This window comes from Lactuca virosa, chromosome 6, assembly GCF_052849685.1.
Source record: "Lactuca virosa cultivar CGN04683 chromosome 6, Lactuca_virosa_CGN04683_v6, whole genome shotgun sequence".
In the NCBI taxonomy this organism is placed as follows: Eukaryota; Viridiplantae; Streptophyta; class Magnoliopsida; order Asterales; family Asteraceae; genus Lactuca; species Lactuca virosa.
In genome coordinates, this window is record NC_136431.1 from 76616119 (window position 1) to 76633651 (window position 17533).

The 17533-nt window shown below is 35.6% G+C and overlaps 1 protein-coding gene across 1 annotated transcript; it reads left to right on the plus strand.

The window, feature by feature from the left end:
- Positions 1-2395: 2395 nt before the first annotated feature.
- Positions 2396-4714, plus strand: LOC145121665 (uncharacterized). Its single transcript, XM_079057380.1, has one exon. The coding sequence runs from the start codon at positions 2396-2398 to the stop codon at positions 4712-4714; it is 2319 nt and encodes a 772-aa protein (XP_078913506.1).
- Positions 4715-17533: the final 12819 nt, after the last annotated feature.

The following is a 17533-nucleotide window of genomic DNA, read 5'->3' on the forward strand; positions in this document are numbered from 1 at the left end:
GTCATTAAAGGAATGTTCCATTAATAAAAAAATTAACCAGAATAATTAAATTTATGTAAGGACATTGGTATTAAGAATAAAACCAATAAACTATATGTTAAAAGTTCTGATCCATGTTTAAAAAAATTAACAAAAATGGCCCCTATGTGAAAAAAAACACATAAATATACTGTGTATAAAAATTAACAGAAATAGTCAAAAAAAATTTGATAAAATAGCAATGAATGGTCTGTGTTTAAAAATATTAACTTTTAAAAGTAATTCTTAAAGAAAGTTTACTGATGTATTAGTTGGTACTTGTTTGAAGCAACTAATTCACATGTTGTAGAAAAGTCCCTAGAAAAAAAAATACACGAATAGTCAATATATAAAAAATATATTTAATTAGCATAATAGAAATGTAATTACATTTCGTTGTGTATAATAAAGATGCATTAATAAATTAATATAAAAAATGTTTGAAAAGATAAACCGAAGTAGTCTCAAAATTTAAAAATAAAAATTAATTGTCTTTGTTTAGAAAAATGATTTAATGGTCGTTGTATGCACAAAATCAACATAAATGGTCCATGTATACAAAAATTAACAAAAAATGGTCCCTTTATAAAAAAAATTGTTGAGAAATAGTTTCATTCATACAAGGAAATTGACTGAATGGTCTTTGTGTAATCTATTAAACAAAAAAACATTTTAAAGTACAATGGTATAATCATAGATTTAAATGGTTTAAAATGAAAGAAAGTAGGATTCATCAATATGATGAAAAAATTATCAAGTAAACAGAAAAAAAGTTTTAAAGTATATTGCCATTAAAGGGAATGTTCCCTTCTAAAAAATAACATAATGATGATATTTACTGGTTACAGGGAAACCAATGAAAGTAAAATGTTGTAATATTAAGTAGTTTTTTTTAGTTTAAGAGGAATACGAACAAAGTTTTCATTTTTTTAATACGAATTAGATAAAGCACAAATATGAACCGATTTAAAGACTATAGAGTAAATAATAACTAACCTTCAATAACTTTGATGTTTTTTTATTTGGAGTACAGGATGATATAGTGGAGGGGAACTTTTTCTCGAGATGTAAACGGTGTATACAAAGAGAACGACAATTATATTTATAAGAGATAGAGTATGTAAAAGGTAATGATTAAGGATTTCAAAATTTAAATCCCTAATTCCATGATATAAAAATCCCTAAAATTGTGTTATAATAAGTTGAAATAATTGACAAATTTCCGAAAATACTGTTATCAACTGCCGAATGTATAGAGATTTTAAATTAATAATGGTTGGGGGTTTCAATGACTCATCGATCGATTTTTAATATTGAACAGGTATAGAATGGTAAATACCATTTGACAGGATATATGAAGGTAAATATTCTGGTAAAGTTGAAATAATTAGTCTTCACGTCTTTGTAAGCGATTTTTAATTTTAAACCATTTAAATCATTATATTGTGTTAAATTTAGTAATAAGTTGAATTATTTTTTTTTCCATAATTATAGCAGGAGGTATAGATCAATAGATTTAGTTTATGATTACGTACTATTTTTATTTAGATAAAGATCTTAAATTTTAAAAACACAACATGATAATGGTAATAATTTAAATGTTTGTTGCATTAAGTCAGGAAGTAGGAAATGTATGGAATGGCATATGGACGTTTTATGTATCAAAGGGCATTTATGGAAATCTAAGATTGGGCGGGAAAAAAGCTTGAGGGAGCCAGCATAAGAAGCCATGTGGCAAAAGGAGTACTCTTTTATTAGAGTAGGGATTTTCTTTTCAATGCATGTATTCCTATAAGAAGAGGCAGCATGCATTCGTTCTATGTTAATTTGTTTTACTAAAAAGAACGTGCTCACTCACACTTGTATCAAGGTTGAGTTGTGTACGGCGGATCCAGAACACAAAAACTTAGACGGTTCCATTATACATACAAAGTATTTAAAAATATAAAATTCAGAAATTCAGAGTATTGTAAAAGTGGATGGGATCCACTTCCAAGTGGAGTTCATGCGCCCCACTTCTAAATTTTAAACTTTGTGTTCAGAGTAATCAGAGTCATAGGATTAAGAAGTGATCCTTCAGTCCACTGAGCAGTGAAGGAAGCGATATGTGGCTTACATGCTTTAAGGAAAGTCATTGGCAGTTTCTTCCCTATCTTCCATCACATCCTTAACTTCTTTGACCCGTTGATTGTATGTATGATGAAAATTTCATGGGTGTGATCAAGCGATAGATCATCAAAAACATGAAAGTTTCATTCTTATTTAAAGACATTCATAGAATTGGAAGAAACATACCTACATTCTAATTCATTCTCAAGACAAACCTTCTGCATTTCCTTAATTACACCCCCTTCATTTCCCTTGGAGGAACATGATCATGAATCCCAACGTCCTAAATGATTATTATCAATTCGACCTGCTTAAGAGATTTTGCAACAGTATTGACCCAGAATACCTCTCTCGATTGTGGAAATTAGTATACAACTCAAATCAACAAAATCTGTACAGCAAACCTATGCCGTGGATTGGGATCTATGTCGCCTTAGCATCTCTGTTTTGCATCCTTCCAATGGTGGCTGATTTATTCCATGGTTTGAGGAACAGAAAGCTCTGGTTTCCGTGTAAATATTTCACTCTGAATGCTGCTTCTCTCACTGTGATAGCTGTTGCAATGAAGCTGCCCATGGATCTAAGTAATCTAATGCCAGGTGATGTGGACAAGGTTGCAAAGATTGGAAGCACGTGCTTTATGTGCACCATGCTGGCTAATCTATTGCCTTCTCTAGCAACCATGGACAGCAAGGAACTTGTCTCAAACATCATAGCTTTAGCTGTTCTTGTAATCACCTTGGCTGTGAATGTTTGCATTCAAATATACACCGGAATTTTCTTCTACAGTTCATATGATGCTGAGTACCATGATCCTGAGTACTTTTATCCTGAAGTAGGGTTCTTTGAGAGAGTTATTGTTGTGGCCATCTGTGTGGTTCCGATGCTCATGTTGCTGATAATATATGCATGTTCATCTTTAGCAATTCTCAAGTCCAAAGAGATTCTAGAATCCAAATACCAATCGGCTCATCAGACAACATTAATGGATCAAGAGCTTCAACAACCAGGAAAATTATTAACTGTTGAGAAGCTAAAGCAACATGTGAGCAACTACTGGATCATGGCAGGAACTGGAAGCCCCCAATTCATGTCAGCTTGCTCTGCTACCACCTCTGCTTCAGGGGTAATATGCGCTGCAAGCACTGGCTTCTTTACTTTTCTTGTGATTTTCAATATCCGATATCTAGGGAACCCTCAGTCGGATTATAAGTGGTCAATGTTAGTGATTTTCATAATACAGTTTATCGGAGTCATATTGGGTACAATTGCCCCACTTGCCAGATGTTTTGCAGCCTTAAGCTTTAAGTTGTCACTAAAATGGATTTGGAAGCACGTCAAGGTCTCTAAAGTAGAGAGCTTTTGGGCTCAGAAGTTGTATGATTGGAAAAAGAGTAGCATACCATTCCCTTCCAGTAGCCGCAAATGCAAGATCGTCATCCAGCTTTTGAAAATCCTAAGTCTTAGCATTTGTATTGGATTTCAGAAGACAGTCGTGGTGGCATGCAAGATGATAGCAGTGATTCCAATTTTGATAGCAGTGATTCCAATTTTCTTTGTGATATGTTTCTTGTATTGTCTCCGTTGTTGGAAGTGGTTAAAGGCCATGTTTAGTGCCTCAAGCATTGTTTTGGGACAAAATCCTGCCCAGATAGGAAAAAACAAGGATCTAAGAGGGTATGTTTTGCAACTTGAAGACGACATAGAGTTTGCTGATAGAACATTGAAAGGCATGTTAAAATCGGTAAACCGTTTGATCCAAAAGGCTGAAAAACAACAACCTAACAATCTTATGAAGCTTCTTGCGGAATCTAGAGGCTTTGAAGGGGTTGAAAAGTTTGAAAGCCATCGTGTCCCTCCTTTAGTTTCAGAAGAATATATCAATTGTTGGAGTTTGCCATTGGTTACTCTAACATCCATCGCCATGTCTCTTCCAAACACCCAAAAGAACTTAGTCGATTGCTTGGTGAGTGGTGTGAGTGAAGGTCTTGTATATGTCAAACTTGTGGAAGAAAGCCTCAATGCTACTGATAATCATGTAAGAATTCAAAAGGCAGCTAAAACTTTGTGGGTAGAAGTTGAAGTATACCACAAATGGTTAGGAAACAAGCTTCCAAAATCTAAGCCTAGAATGAATACACCAGGACATATTCTTCAATGGTTAAGGAATACAGCTAAGAACATGGTCATCAAGGTGGAAAGTATGGATATCCGAGGCCTAAACGATAATTCCAAATACAGTTCTATTTGTGCCAATTCAATGTATCGTATCACTGAAACAATATTGCTCTCCTACTCCGAGAACATTGACGAGGTTAGCCAAGAGGAACTATTTGCACAGTTATCTTCAATGATCGGAGATATATTAGCTGCTTGTCTCACCAACTTACCCCAAGTCATTACAATGAAATGCCACACAAGTGCCATAGAGAAAAGGGAGGCGAGTGTCCGAGCTGCTGCCCAACTTCTTGGTGAGACTACACAGATAATCAACAGCCTTCGAGATCGTGAACTTCCAAGCTTGAATCCAGAGGACTTGGCTTTTATTGACAAGTGGCATGCTTACTTAAAGCACCCTTTTCCTTGACAAGCATTTATGCTCTGCAAATAACCAGCTGGCAAGTTCATAAAGATTTGTCATAATATTTAGTCGTTAAATAAGTAGATTTTGTCGATGTTTGTTTGCTTTCCTATGTTTGTTAGTTTAATTATGAGCCTCCTTTCATACTTGTTTTGAGACTGTGTTTATCATGGGGTTTCAAATGGAACCCTTGCTAAAACAAATTTTAAAGCCGGTGTTATAAAATGTTAATAACTTATTTCACATTAAATTAAATTCATATAAGTTTTTCTAATGGTCTTTTTTAAATCAACATATATATTCTCCATTTCTCCTAAATATTAAGTGGATGTATTTTTTTGTTAACGTTGGTTTGATGAAAAAGTTATTAAAGCATCTCTATATGGAGTGTTTTTGAGACGGTAATTATTTAAAATCAATCTCATAAAATGTTTCTCAGAGGATTAGGTATGAGTCATGTGATAACACCCGATTTATATGTCACTTTAACCATAACAACAAGAGGGAAATGGTGTTCCCCTTGTTAAAACATGTTACGAGGTAGAAAGAGAAAGAAAAAGATGGAAAAAAAGGATTTGATTGGCTTACTCCCCGTTGCAAGATGTCATAACGCAAACGAGATATGTCATAACACCAAAGGGGAAATGGTGTTCATGGTGTTATGATCGTGTTATGGAGGTGCCACATTGGCTTGTCCACGCCGTTATTGGCCCATACTGTATGTTCTCATTGTTAGATGGTAGCTGTGGGGGTCAATATTACGAACCATTTTATTCCATTAAATTTATTTTCCTTTTTTGAGTTTTATGTTGTGTATTAATTTGTAATATTCAATAATGTTTAATTTAATTCTTTAACTATATTTTAGAGCTTTATTATTTTTTACTAAAAGTGTTTTATTTTAATATCCAAGATTTAATATTAAATTCGTAATGATAACATGATTTTAATTTGAAAGTGTGTCATCAAATATTAGCGGCTTCACTAACTTCTCCCTTTCTCTTTTTCGTCTTCTCTAATTTGTAATGTGTGCATAAAGCTTGTACCAAAATGTGTTTGGGTTGGAAAGGACATGAAAGATGAATTTTTATGTGTTGTGGGTTGAGAAAGAAAGATGTGAGAGAAAAGAGAAAATTTGATGTGGTCGTGACATGAGAAGTGGGGTGGAAAGATGGTTGTTTGTTTGAAATTTTTTGCTTGGTGTTAGTGGTGGAGGTAACGGAAGGGCTGTCGGATGACTAGCCACCCCCCCCCCCCACCCCAAAAAAAAATACAAATACAAATACTATTGTTATAGATATTTAGCTTTTCATTCTTAATTTCATAATATGTTATCTTTTCTAGTAATTTATAATTGATAATATCTCCCATTCGTAAGTAGGTACAATAATTATGGTTTGATAATTTTGTTTATAATATTCGTATATTTATAGGGTAAATTATGAGCAAGAAAAGAACTATCGATTCTTTTTTCAAACGAATAGAAGATATGCATGACCCATAGTTGCATCCGGTTAGTGATAAATACTAGAAGATGTTCATAATACACACCCTGATATGAATAGTAACATTGAAGAGCCCAATAATACTGAACCTTAAAAAATGATGTCAGATTTATGAGAGGTGAAATTAGATTATTTAATTCGTGATCCAGGAGAACGACCTTCAATCTTAAGCTATCCAAGTAACCAACGTGTAACACCCATAAAAATCATGTCAAATTAAAACTTTTTAAAACATTTCAAAACACATGATTATTACAAAACTTGTTTTCAAAATGATATATTGTCAGAGTATCCGAGAATCAGATCATAAAATCATAAAATGTGAGGAGCGGTACGATCACGCTTTCGCCTTCCCGCGATCATCAGAAGTACCTGAAACAATAATCGATAAATGTAAGCTCGAAAGCTTAGTGGGTTACCCCCAAAATACCAACGCCATACAGATACAACCATATCATATGAACATTTAAGCAAACAACATGCATAATGAGCCATCAGTCTGACTGGACCGAATCCCGGTCCTCAGTCTATCTGGACATCTCCCCGAGCCCTCGGCACGTCTGGACCGCCCTCCTCAGATCCTTCAGCCTATCCGGACCGCTCGTTGGGCCTTCGGCCTGACTAGATTTGCCCGGCCTGGGCCTGCAGTCTACCCGGTCCGCCCAGGGTGTCTTAGCCTACTGCACACAGCAGGACCTGCCTCAACCCTTTCCCCAAACCAACAAACATGTGCACATGCATATAAATAAGTAAACATGCAGATCTAACAGATCACTAACATGGCAACCATCCTATAACCAGGATACCGATCTAACCGATCTCTAGCATAGCAACCATCCTAAACCAGGATGAAATCTAACATAGAAACCATCTTAAACCAGGATGAAATCTAGCATATCAATAACATAGCAACCATCCTAAACCAGGATGTAAATCATAAAGGGTCGGCCTTGGTGCCGTAGACCCTGCTGATATAGTGAGGAGAACTCACCTCACAAATGTCGCACTGAAGTGATAGGCTCAAACTCTCGAATCACCTACACGACCTCCACCACCTATAGTTACCATAAAACCCTTTTTCATAAATTTCCAAATTACCAAAATACCCCCATAGGTCAACTGGTCGACCCTTGGTCAAAGCCAAAGCCAACAGCCAAGGTCAACAGTCCATGTTGACCCGACTCGCCGATTACAGTTTACCGACTCGTCGAGTCCTTCCTGAACTCGAGAAGTCGTGAAATCCTTGATTGACTCGTCGAGTTTTCCTGCAACTCGCCGAGTTCATGCGTGTCCAAAGGTTGGGGAAAACCCTAGCCGACTCGCCGAGTCATTCGACCGACTCGCCGAGCCCAAGGCAATCTTCATCGGACTCGCCGAGTTGTTCATCCAACTCGTCGAGTTCAATGACCATCTTCATATGACTCGCCGAGTCGACCTTGCGACTCGTCGAGTCCCTTCAATCCTTCAACCATACAGATGCTTTTTAGGCCATGCTAAGGCTCCATATTGTAGATCCAGCTTCCCAAGGCATGTTTATCACGTAAAGTTGCAAACTTTACGTGCATGCAAGATGATAATGGCCCAAAACAAGCTAAAGAAGAGGTTCTAGGAAAAAGAGCTTCACCAACATGCTAAAGACTGAGACTTTATGAAGATAAGAGTCAAGATGAGCCTAGATCTGAAGTTGCAACTTCAGATCTTGGTTCATCACTCGAAATGCAACACCAAAAGCCCAAAATGGTCCCAAAACTCAAATATAGAAGGGGTCTAATTAGAAGAAGCTCAAGGTGATGACTTGGTACCTCTAAATTGTGATAAACTGAGGTAGAATTCAGATCCCCAGCTGTTCCTTGCTCCAAGCTTCTTGATCTTCAAACCTTTCCTCACCAAAATCCCTCTTCCAAACTAAGAAGCACACCAATATAGAGAACAAGCACAAATTAGAGTTTCTGAATTCGAGTGGAGCAGTAAGAGAGGCTAAGGGGAATAAGTGATCCTTAAATAGGGTGCAAAACCCCGAAAATTATGGTTTCATTCCCCAGCTCCTACTCGTCGAGTCCCTTCTTGAACTCGGCGAGTAGGTCACTAAAACACGTGGACCAACCCGCTGCTACTCGACGAGTAGGGCAACCAACTCGTCGAGTAGCCCTTGAAATCAAGAAAATTCTTATATTAAATCAATACCTGATAATCGGGGCGTTACACAACGTGATGAAATTAGACAGTTATATATTAAATTCGGACTATACCAACTTCAAAAATCAAAGCATCCATTCAGTCCTAGTGGTCGTAGTAGATCTATGTGCAGTTTTCAACAAGTTTAGTTCAAGAATTTTTGGTGGTTGAAATATTCTGAAAAAAATGATGTTAGCATTTTGTTTTCCTTGCTTTCTTTTCAATAAAAACTTATTGGCAAAGTCGGGTCTGATACATTTACCGTATCAGAGTTTAATAGATGGAAAAAGGTAAATTGTGGCAAAGAGTGTGCTTTCATCGTACATGAAGGTAAGACTCTAGCCTCAACACATAATTTTTCTATTAGATGTTATGAAGATTTAAAAAACCAGTTATGTCAAGTTTTTAATTCTTTGTGAAATTTTCTTTTAACAATTTAGACATATTACTTTATCCGGATATACATTTATATTTTAATTTGAGGTTGTCAGCCTCCCTTATTCTTAAATCATGGCTTTACCCCTGCTTGGTGTTTCCAATATCTGTAAGTAACTTCAGAAGATGATTGCGACTTTACACAAAAAGGAGAATGTGGGAACAAGTTTTGTTGTGTTGAAGTCTGAAGCCAAAATACCTACTAGTTGTCTTTACTCCGAAATAGTGAAGTGGTCCAAAGTCTTTTTGATACCGAAGTAGTTGGTAGAGCATATTATGTGTTGGATCTATTCACTCAAGAATCATTTTAGAAAGATATTTGTTGATAACATATGATCCAATAGGGTCACACCAATAAGACATAAATTGAATGTTTATATGAATTTGAATATTGATAAATATTTATAACTCTTGTAATTAATTGGAAACTATGTGTTTTAATTATGAAAATAATATTTTCCGTTATAAGTATCATGGTTTATATCATAAGGAATGATATATAAATTCATGTACATCTTTTGGTGGGAGTTGGGACTTCTACCTTATCCTAGCTGAGTTTTCGTACAACAGCAGCTATCATTCTAGCATTGCGGCACCACCGTACGATCTTTTATATAGAAATAAGTGTTGTACTCCAGTCTGTTGGGGAGAGGTTAGCCATAGGGTCATGGCGAGGACTGAGGTGATCCTCCAGACGACGGATATTATTCAACAGATCAGACAGAGGTTACAGACAGCTCAGAGCCAGCAAAAGAGTTATGCTGATAGGCGTCAGTCTGAGTTGGAGTTCTAGGTCGGGGACATGGTTTTGCTGAAGGTATCACCGTGGAAGGGTTGTTATATGCTTCAGGAAGAGGGGAAAGTTAGGCCCCTGATTTATTGGCCCTTTTCGAGTAATGGCCAGGGTAGGCAAGGTGGCATACTAATTAGATTTTCCTGAGGAGCTTAGTCATATTCATAGCACCTTACATGTTTCTCATCTTCGGAAGTATATGGTTGATGATTTGGTGGTGGTTGCGTTAGACGAAATTCAGGTCGATTAGTGCCTAAAATTATGTGGAGAGGCTCATGGCTATATTCGATAGGAAGACGAATGCCTTGCACAACAACGTGTTGCCCTTAATCAGGTTCAGTGGTAGCATCAAAAGGGTTTCAAGTGGACATGGGAGCCGAGGATTTCAAGGTCAAAATCTAGTTCAAACGGGGGAGAATTTTAACACCCCATCTTTGAAGGTATTATTATCATTTTATTTAAAGTTGGATTTCAAAGAAATTCAACCTACGATAGGCATAGGATAGTCCCCTACTCTGAGTGTAGGAGGGAGTTTGGACGCGGGGATTAAGTGACATATGATGGGTGTAGGTTCAGCTACGCAGGGCGTAGGAGAACAGAACCAAAACCCTAATTTTTGGGGGTTTGAGCCCTATTTAAAGGATGTAACCCCTTGAGGCCCTCTCCATTCTCATTCTCAACCTTCCCAAACGACCTCCTTGAAAACCCTAATTACCATTTGTGAGTTTTGAGCCCGTGGGGCATTTTGTGTTCACTTTTGAAGGAAGAAGAGTATTGTGGAACCAATTGAGAGCTTAAATCAGTGTAGATCTAGAATTTGCATCCACCCATCCATCTCCAAAAGGTATAAAGTTTCTACATTGATGATGCTTCATGTTAGATCAAGTTATTCTTGAGTATTCCATGCTTTTGTCCCCAAAACCTCGATTTATATGATTATGAGATACTCCAGACCATTTGAGTATCATTTCCATACGTTTTTAAGGTTGTTAAGTCATAACAATGAGAGCTTTGTCACTCTCATCCACCTATGCATGTGTTCTTGAGCAATAGATGACTTTAATGACCTAGGTTTGGGATTTGTGCTCCTTGTGACCATGCAAATGGATAAACTCAAAGACTTTATCCATTAAGACGTCCATATGGTATAGATTTGAAAATATGAAGATTTGATTGTTTGTTTTAAGGACTTAATAATTAAGTTGGTCATCAGGTGGCTACGTTGGGCGTAATCTGCCTTACGTTGGACGTAGCCCTGATTTCACCTGTTTTACCACCCTTAAGCTCTACATTGGACGTAGAGTTGCCTGCTGTGCTGAGTGTATTTCGGCTAAAGTTGACCGTTAACTTTTTGACAGTTGACTTTGACTAAGTTTGACTTTGGGTCAAACTGAGGACTTTGGATTTTAAACTAAGACTTGAACCTTGTTTGTTGTATAGGTAACCCGTAGAGCTAGTTGTTGGATCTGTGATCAGTTCGATTATCTTTTAGACTACGAGGTAGGTTTTCTCACTGTACTCGTGAGTCGAAGGCACCAATGTTGGCCTACCAAATTGTGTTATGTATCCTTGTGCATAGGATGGTGGTATGATGTAGTGATCTGTTGCATTGGTAGATCTGTTATGATTACCTGTGCTTGTTAGTTATTTATTCATGTGCATATGTCGACATAATGCGATTAGGTTGAGTCGGTCTTGCTAGATGTTGAAGGTCAAGACACATGTACGGTCCAGTTGATATTGTAGGCCTAAAGGGAGCAGTCCAACTTATGTTATATGCTTGGGAGCAGTCCATTTTAATGCTAAAGGCTCATCTAGCGGTCCAGCCCTGTGTTATTGGCCTTGTGTGCATTCATTGTATATGTGTTGAGTATGAGGTATATTGGGGAAACTCACTAAGATTTGGCTTATAGTTGTTGATTTTAATGTTTCAAGTACTCCTAATTATCGGGGCAAGGGGAAGACGTGATCATACACATCCTCCTATTGTCTTATGTTTTTGAGAGATTGACTAGATACTTTGTTTTTTAGGATATGATTTGGAAACAATGGTTGTTTATCGATGGTTTATTGTGGAAATATTTTTATAAAAATAAAATAATTTATCATGGTTTTTGGGATGTTACAGGATACCTTTAAGTTCACTAAATAAAACTTATATAATTAAGATATGATGCTTGAAGTGTTGGACACTCCATATCTCTCCACTCTTCTCTCTAGGACATGTTCAAAAGGTATGATATGTTTCTTGTCACCCTCCTTTTTACACACTCCATGCTTCTATGTCACATTGTCTTTGCATTAAATGAAAGCATTATGCTTAGACCATGCATGTCAATATATAAGTATATAAGAGAGCGTAATTCTTGCTTTTTGGCTATTTTTTTTCTCTTCCCTTCTTGTGGCCTAATTCACTTTCCCTCTCCGTCTACTTCTCTCTTTTGAAGTTAGTTAAGATTTTGGTGCTTTGGAACTGCTTCTCCTTTATTACTTATTTGTGATAAGTATTTAAAGGCTTAATAAGTTGAAGATAAAAGAAGAGAACTAACATTCTTGGGGACATACACTTGTTGATGGATACTGTCACAACTATCAATTTTTGTTTATGATTGTATGCATGCACCAACACTCTTTTTATGTAACATGATTTAAATAGATTATGTTAAGTCAAAGATGAACATATTTTGGATGCACATATAAGCAAAACATATGACACAATTTAGCAACACAAATTTAAATGCCAAGAGGGACTAAAAATGACCAAAACATAAACCTTCTTACCTTTTCATTTAAGAATTCGGCCATGGAGAAGCTATGACCGAACACACATTTCAAAAGGGTGTATTGGCCCTTATAAAACCGAATTTCCCTTTGTGTTGGGCCTTACAAGACTGATTTTCCCATAAGTGGTCCATATAGGACCGATTTCCTTATTTCCACACTTTTAAAACCGATTTCTCTATACAAGAGGCTTTAAGGACCGAATTTCTAATATATATATATATATATATATATATATATATATATATATATATATATTAGGACTGAATTCTCCATAATAAGCCCAAACAAGAAACCGATTTCTCTATATAGGGAACTTTAGGACCGATTTCCCCATTTTTAAATCATATAGGACCTATTTCCCTATTAAATAGGGTAAAATCGGCCATATCTTGAATAAATTAATATGTGTTCGGCCAAATTCAAGGACTTTCCGGTGGGATAACAATTGTTTAATAGATTTCATGTACGTAAAAGGTGCATTGGAAACAAAATTCGACTTTACCTCTTATTATCCACCGAGTTTCCACACAATCCCCTCAAATATCCATCAAATATCCATGCCACTTCTGTACCTCATAACCCACGACTGGAACCTTGTTTCATTTCATTTGTATCCCATTTCTTTACTCCATTCTCTCTGATACTCCAACATTAAACAGTTTACAAACTCTCTCAAGAACAAGAGTGTAGTTCTTCAAATAACTTCAACATCTAAGATTTTGCTTCTTGGAAAGTACCTCTACAAACTCCTAGTGTTCTTACACTTATTTATGATCATTTCATTCCATTTATACAGAAAAATTTCGTGTGTGACTCTTCATAAGGTGTTAGAGACTTCAAGTGTTCTTCAAGAAAAATCTTAGTGTTTGGCTCAACAAACTCTACTCCACACTTCAAACCTTCTCACAAAAACACCCAAGGTGAGCTTCATACCCCTTATTTTCGTGTTTTTATACCTTTAGGGGGGGATACAAGCTTAGTTTTGTGTTGATCTTAGTATTTATGCTTGCATGTGTATATTTTTCATGCTATTGTGTGTAAAATGCTATGAACTCTTGATAAACCTCCATGAACTCGAGATTTCATCATGTTTTTGAAGTGATTTCAAAATAAGTTACATTATGTAACTTCAGAAAATAGTTAGACATGATAAACATGTTTACAAATTTATCAAGAAACTAAAAGAAATTACAAGAAAGGACCTTATTTGTCAAATAAGTGAAAAATGGGCTAAAATGATCATTTTTGAACAAAATGGGTCTTTTATGTCACTTTCAGTTTTAAAGAGATTAAAATGGTTATTTTCATAAAAATGGACCTTTTATGTCATCTCCGGTATTTTAGGACTAAAATGGTCATTTTTGATAAAATGGACCAAGTATGACAAATTTCATTTAAAATGGGCCAATAATGTCATTTTTACTAAAAATGGGCCTAAAATGTCATTTTAGCACTAATTGGACTAAAACGTTCATTTATGTTTACAAATGGGCTTCTTACAACATTTTACCCTAATTGGGTCGGTTACACTCATTACATGTTTATTGGGCCTTACAACACACATTACGTTAACCGGGCCTACAACAAATAAATACTTGACATTTCGATAAAAACAAATTGTATTTTATCACTAATGTTTCGTAATCGATTACATACTCGAAGCAATTTTTTTAAATATTAAATAATGTGATACACTGTTCGAGTAAGTTTAGTTAAGGCTCTTGTGAGACATTTCCTTCATTTGTACATATCTAGTGTACACCGTAAGTCCTGTAGTTATAACCAGAGTCTCCTAGATGGAGAGCGAGAGTTTGTGTATAGATCTACACGGGGTTGACACCCCACACCTGAGCTGTTCGCTACAGCTAGACTAGGTCAGTCTAGGGTGACAAATATCTTATATTAAACAAGCGACGCTTGAAGAACGTCAAGACATGCATAACAGTCACATCAAGCATGGTTATAACGACTCACATAGAGATTAACAACACAATAAACTTACGGAATACACATACTATACTCTTGATACATTGTACGAACTATACATTTACTACATTACTTGGGTCTTATGGGTTTTAAGACTACAATGCTTTTACCAACAGAAAATATCGGGTTTTCTGGAAACTACATACTACACATTACAGTTTACAAACAGCAGAAAATATAGGATTTCTTATACATTGTCAAAAACAAAACACACATGCTATAGTACAAGATTTGAGACAAAACTTACAAACCGTTTTTACAGAAAATATCGGATTTTATGGTGTTTACAAAGTTTTCATAAAAACATGCTTATGAACTCACCAACATTTTATATGTTGACGTTTTTCAAAATTGCTTGTATTCTCAGGAACTCAGTAGGCATGTATAAGAGCCTTGGATACTGGATATTTTGCTGCATTTTGGGAATCATTTACTAATGTCACTTTTGTTGTAACATGCGAACAAATACACTATGTAAAACATTATAAGTTTGATATCTCAATGTATGATGTGTGGATTGATGTGTTTCATTTATATACAATTGTTACGATACTATACAATGACGTCACCCGCCTCCAGACGTTTCCGTCGTCCTGGTCCGGGGGTGTGACAGACACTTGTAGAGAAGATCAAGCTTCTTGTCTTTGCCATCTTAATCAACTCCCCAAATCTGAGTGGGATCAAAGGCTACAAAGGTTGTCAATCTAAAACATTATATGGTTGTTTTAATATCTTTCTAACCTATGTAATTAGATCCTCTATGGTTTTCTTTTAAAATGGACTTAAAATAATTGTTATTTTAATAATGCTTTAGGTTTTGTTCTTAAGAAAAATTATCGTTTTAATTAGATATCAAAAACCATCACCCTCATTTTTAGTATTAGATTGTGTGATATAATGTAATTATGCGTTATATCTCTAGTTTTGTTAGGATGCATTGTACGTGTATGGAGTTGTATCATACCCTAACGACTTCTTAGGATGCCAAAACCATATTACATGTCCTCTCTTCTTGATTTGTATGCCACCTTGAACAATTTTTTCATAGCCATATATGGAAGTGACTTCACAAAAGCAACACAAGTTTGGTATATCTCATCCGCAAGATAGTACCCATGCTTGTATTCTTCTCCGTTCAAATTAAATGAGCCTTTGGTGGTTTTCCAAGAAATTTTACGTGGAATAGCGGTGATTGGTAGAGTACATTTAGGTCATTATTAAAACTAGTGACACCAGAGTATGCATGCCAAAACCATAAATCTTGCGACGCTACCTCTTCAAGTACTATTAGGACTCGTGATGACCTCTCATGTACTAGCCTCTTAATGCCATTGGAAAATTACATTGATTCCTATGTGTCGAGTTAATGCTACAAAACATTCAAAGATATCCATATTTGGATTCATGTACAACGTATAAAAGTTGAATGTTATTGACTATTGGTTGGTGTATATATTTGTCTCCATACAACTTTAATAATACCATAGCAAACGTGTTGAATACTTTCATGTAAAGTTCTTTCTGATGTATTCAGGTACTTATCCAACATGCCTTATGTGTTCCCGTATGTTAGTTTCCATATTTCAGATGTGCATTTTTGTAATGAACTGAAACTTCTTTGAAACCTTGTTTCCCACATTGTTTCAAAATATGGATATGTTTTTTCCATATCTTCAACGATATGCATGAGTAAGTGTCTGCTCATCCGAAATCTTCTTTGAAAATTTTCTTCACCAAAGAGTGCATTATCAGCAAAGTAATCTCGGGTCATACGCATTTCGACAGCTTCATAATCTCTCCCCACAATAGTTGTCGAATTGGTGCACACGTTTGAACTTGCAGTACCCTAAAGTAGCGTTTGTGCAGTTCAAGCAAGTGCTGGCAAAAGTTGAATGTTATTATTTTCATATTTGGATGAAGATGATAAAAGATGATTTTGGTTCCATGGCATATTTGATGGGTACATGATCATCAAAACTAGGTAGAGGACGAATCTATTGAATTTGAGAGAGTTTGAATGGAATTGGTGAGGGTTAAAATGGAATTGGAAAGAATTGGAATGAAATTTGAAAGAATGTATGGTTTTTTGGAGTGGCAGAAAGTTGTTATATAGATAATAAAAAATAAATAAATAGATAATTTGAATTTGTAGTTGTTGTACAGTTAAAGAGAGGAGAAGTGGGAAATATTGAACGACTTACCAAACCCTTGCATTCCTCATTTTTACGGTACTAACGGCTGGTGGAATGTTGTAGCCGGCACTACCGCAAATGACCCAAGCTCCACCCTTAGATTGGGAGGAGTGACATCGCTAAAACAACTCGCCATCATCGCTGCAAGTTGATGAAAACCACCCCCTAGCTCTCGCTAGGGGGGTTGCTAAGGAAAAGTCGTTGCCATTGTAGCGAGGGGAGAGAGAGAGTCCAAAGGCCTGCTATGATTGGTGGATTTGGTGGATTGCATTGACCAAATTCAAACTTTGGTGGAAGACGTCAATTCCAACTACTTTATTTCATATATTTTCTATTTATTTGCAAATTACTTTCTCATTATTTTCACCGGCTTAATTTATTTAATATACTTTTATAAAGAATTCAATTTCAACCAACTTTCTCATTTACTTTTTCATTTAACTTTCAACAACTCCCTCATTTATATACATTTTCATTATAAAAATTCAAAATTTTGAATTTCAATTCCAATACTATAATTGTTTGTGGTTTAAAAAAATAAAATATATTTAATATTTGTGCATAAAAATGTTTGTGTATTAAAATAAAGTAATTTAATTAAACTAGGAAAAAAAAGTATTAGGAATGTTAGCACTTCCTACCAAATGCTAATTAAATTAGATGTTAAATGGAAAAAAATGATATGGCAATCAAAAAGCTGACCTCACAAGATACTAAGAGTCTTACCATTCCCTTTAGCCTTAGGGACAAGATACTAAGAGTGTTACCACTCCCTTTAGCCTTAGGGTCATGTTTTTAGCTTGTCCCTAATTACCTAGATTTTTATGTTTTCATTGGAGCCTCTTTAAAAAGTTGATCGCATGAGAATCTAAGATCTTCTACATATAAACATTATTTCATGTTTCAAATTTAATATAGAATAGACAGAATTTTGAATTTTGAATATTTTGTAGAA

Bases quoted from the DNA above. Each gene is read 5' to 3' on its own strand.
- LOC145121665 (XM_079057380.1), top strand. From the start codon at position 2,396: ATGAATCCCAACGTCCTAAATGATTATTATCAATTCGACCTGCTTAAG.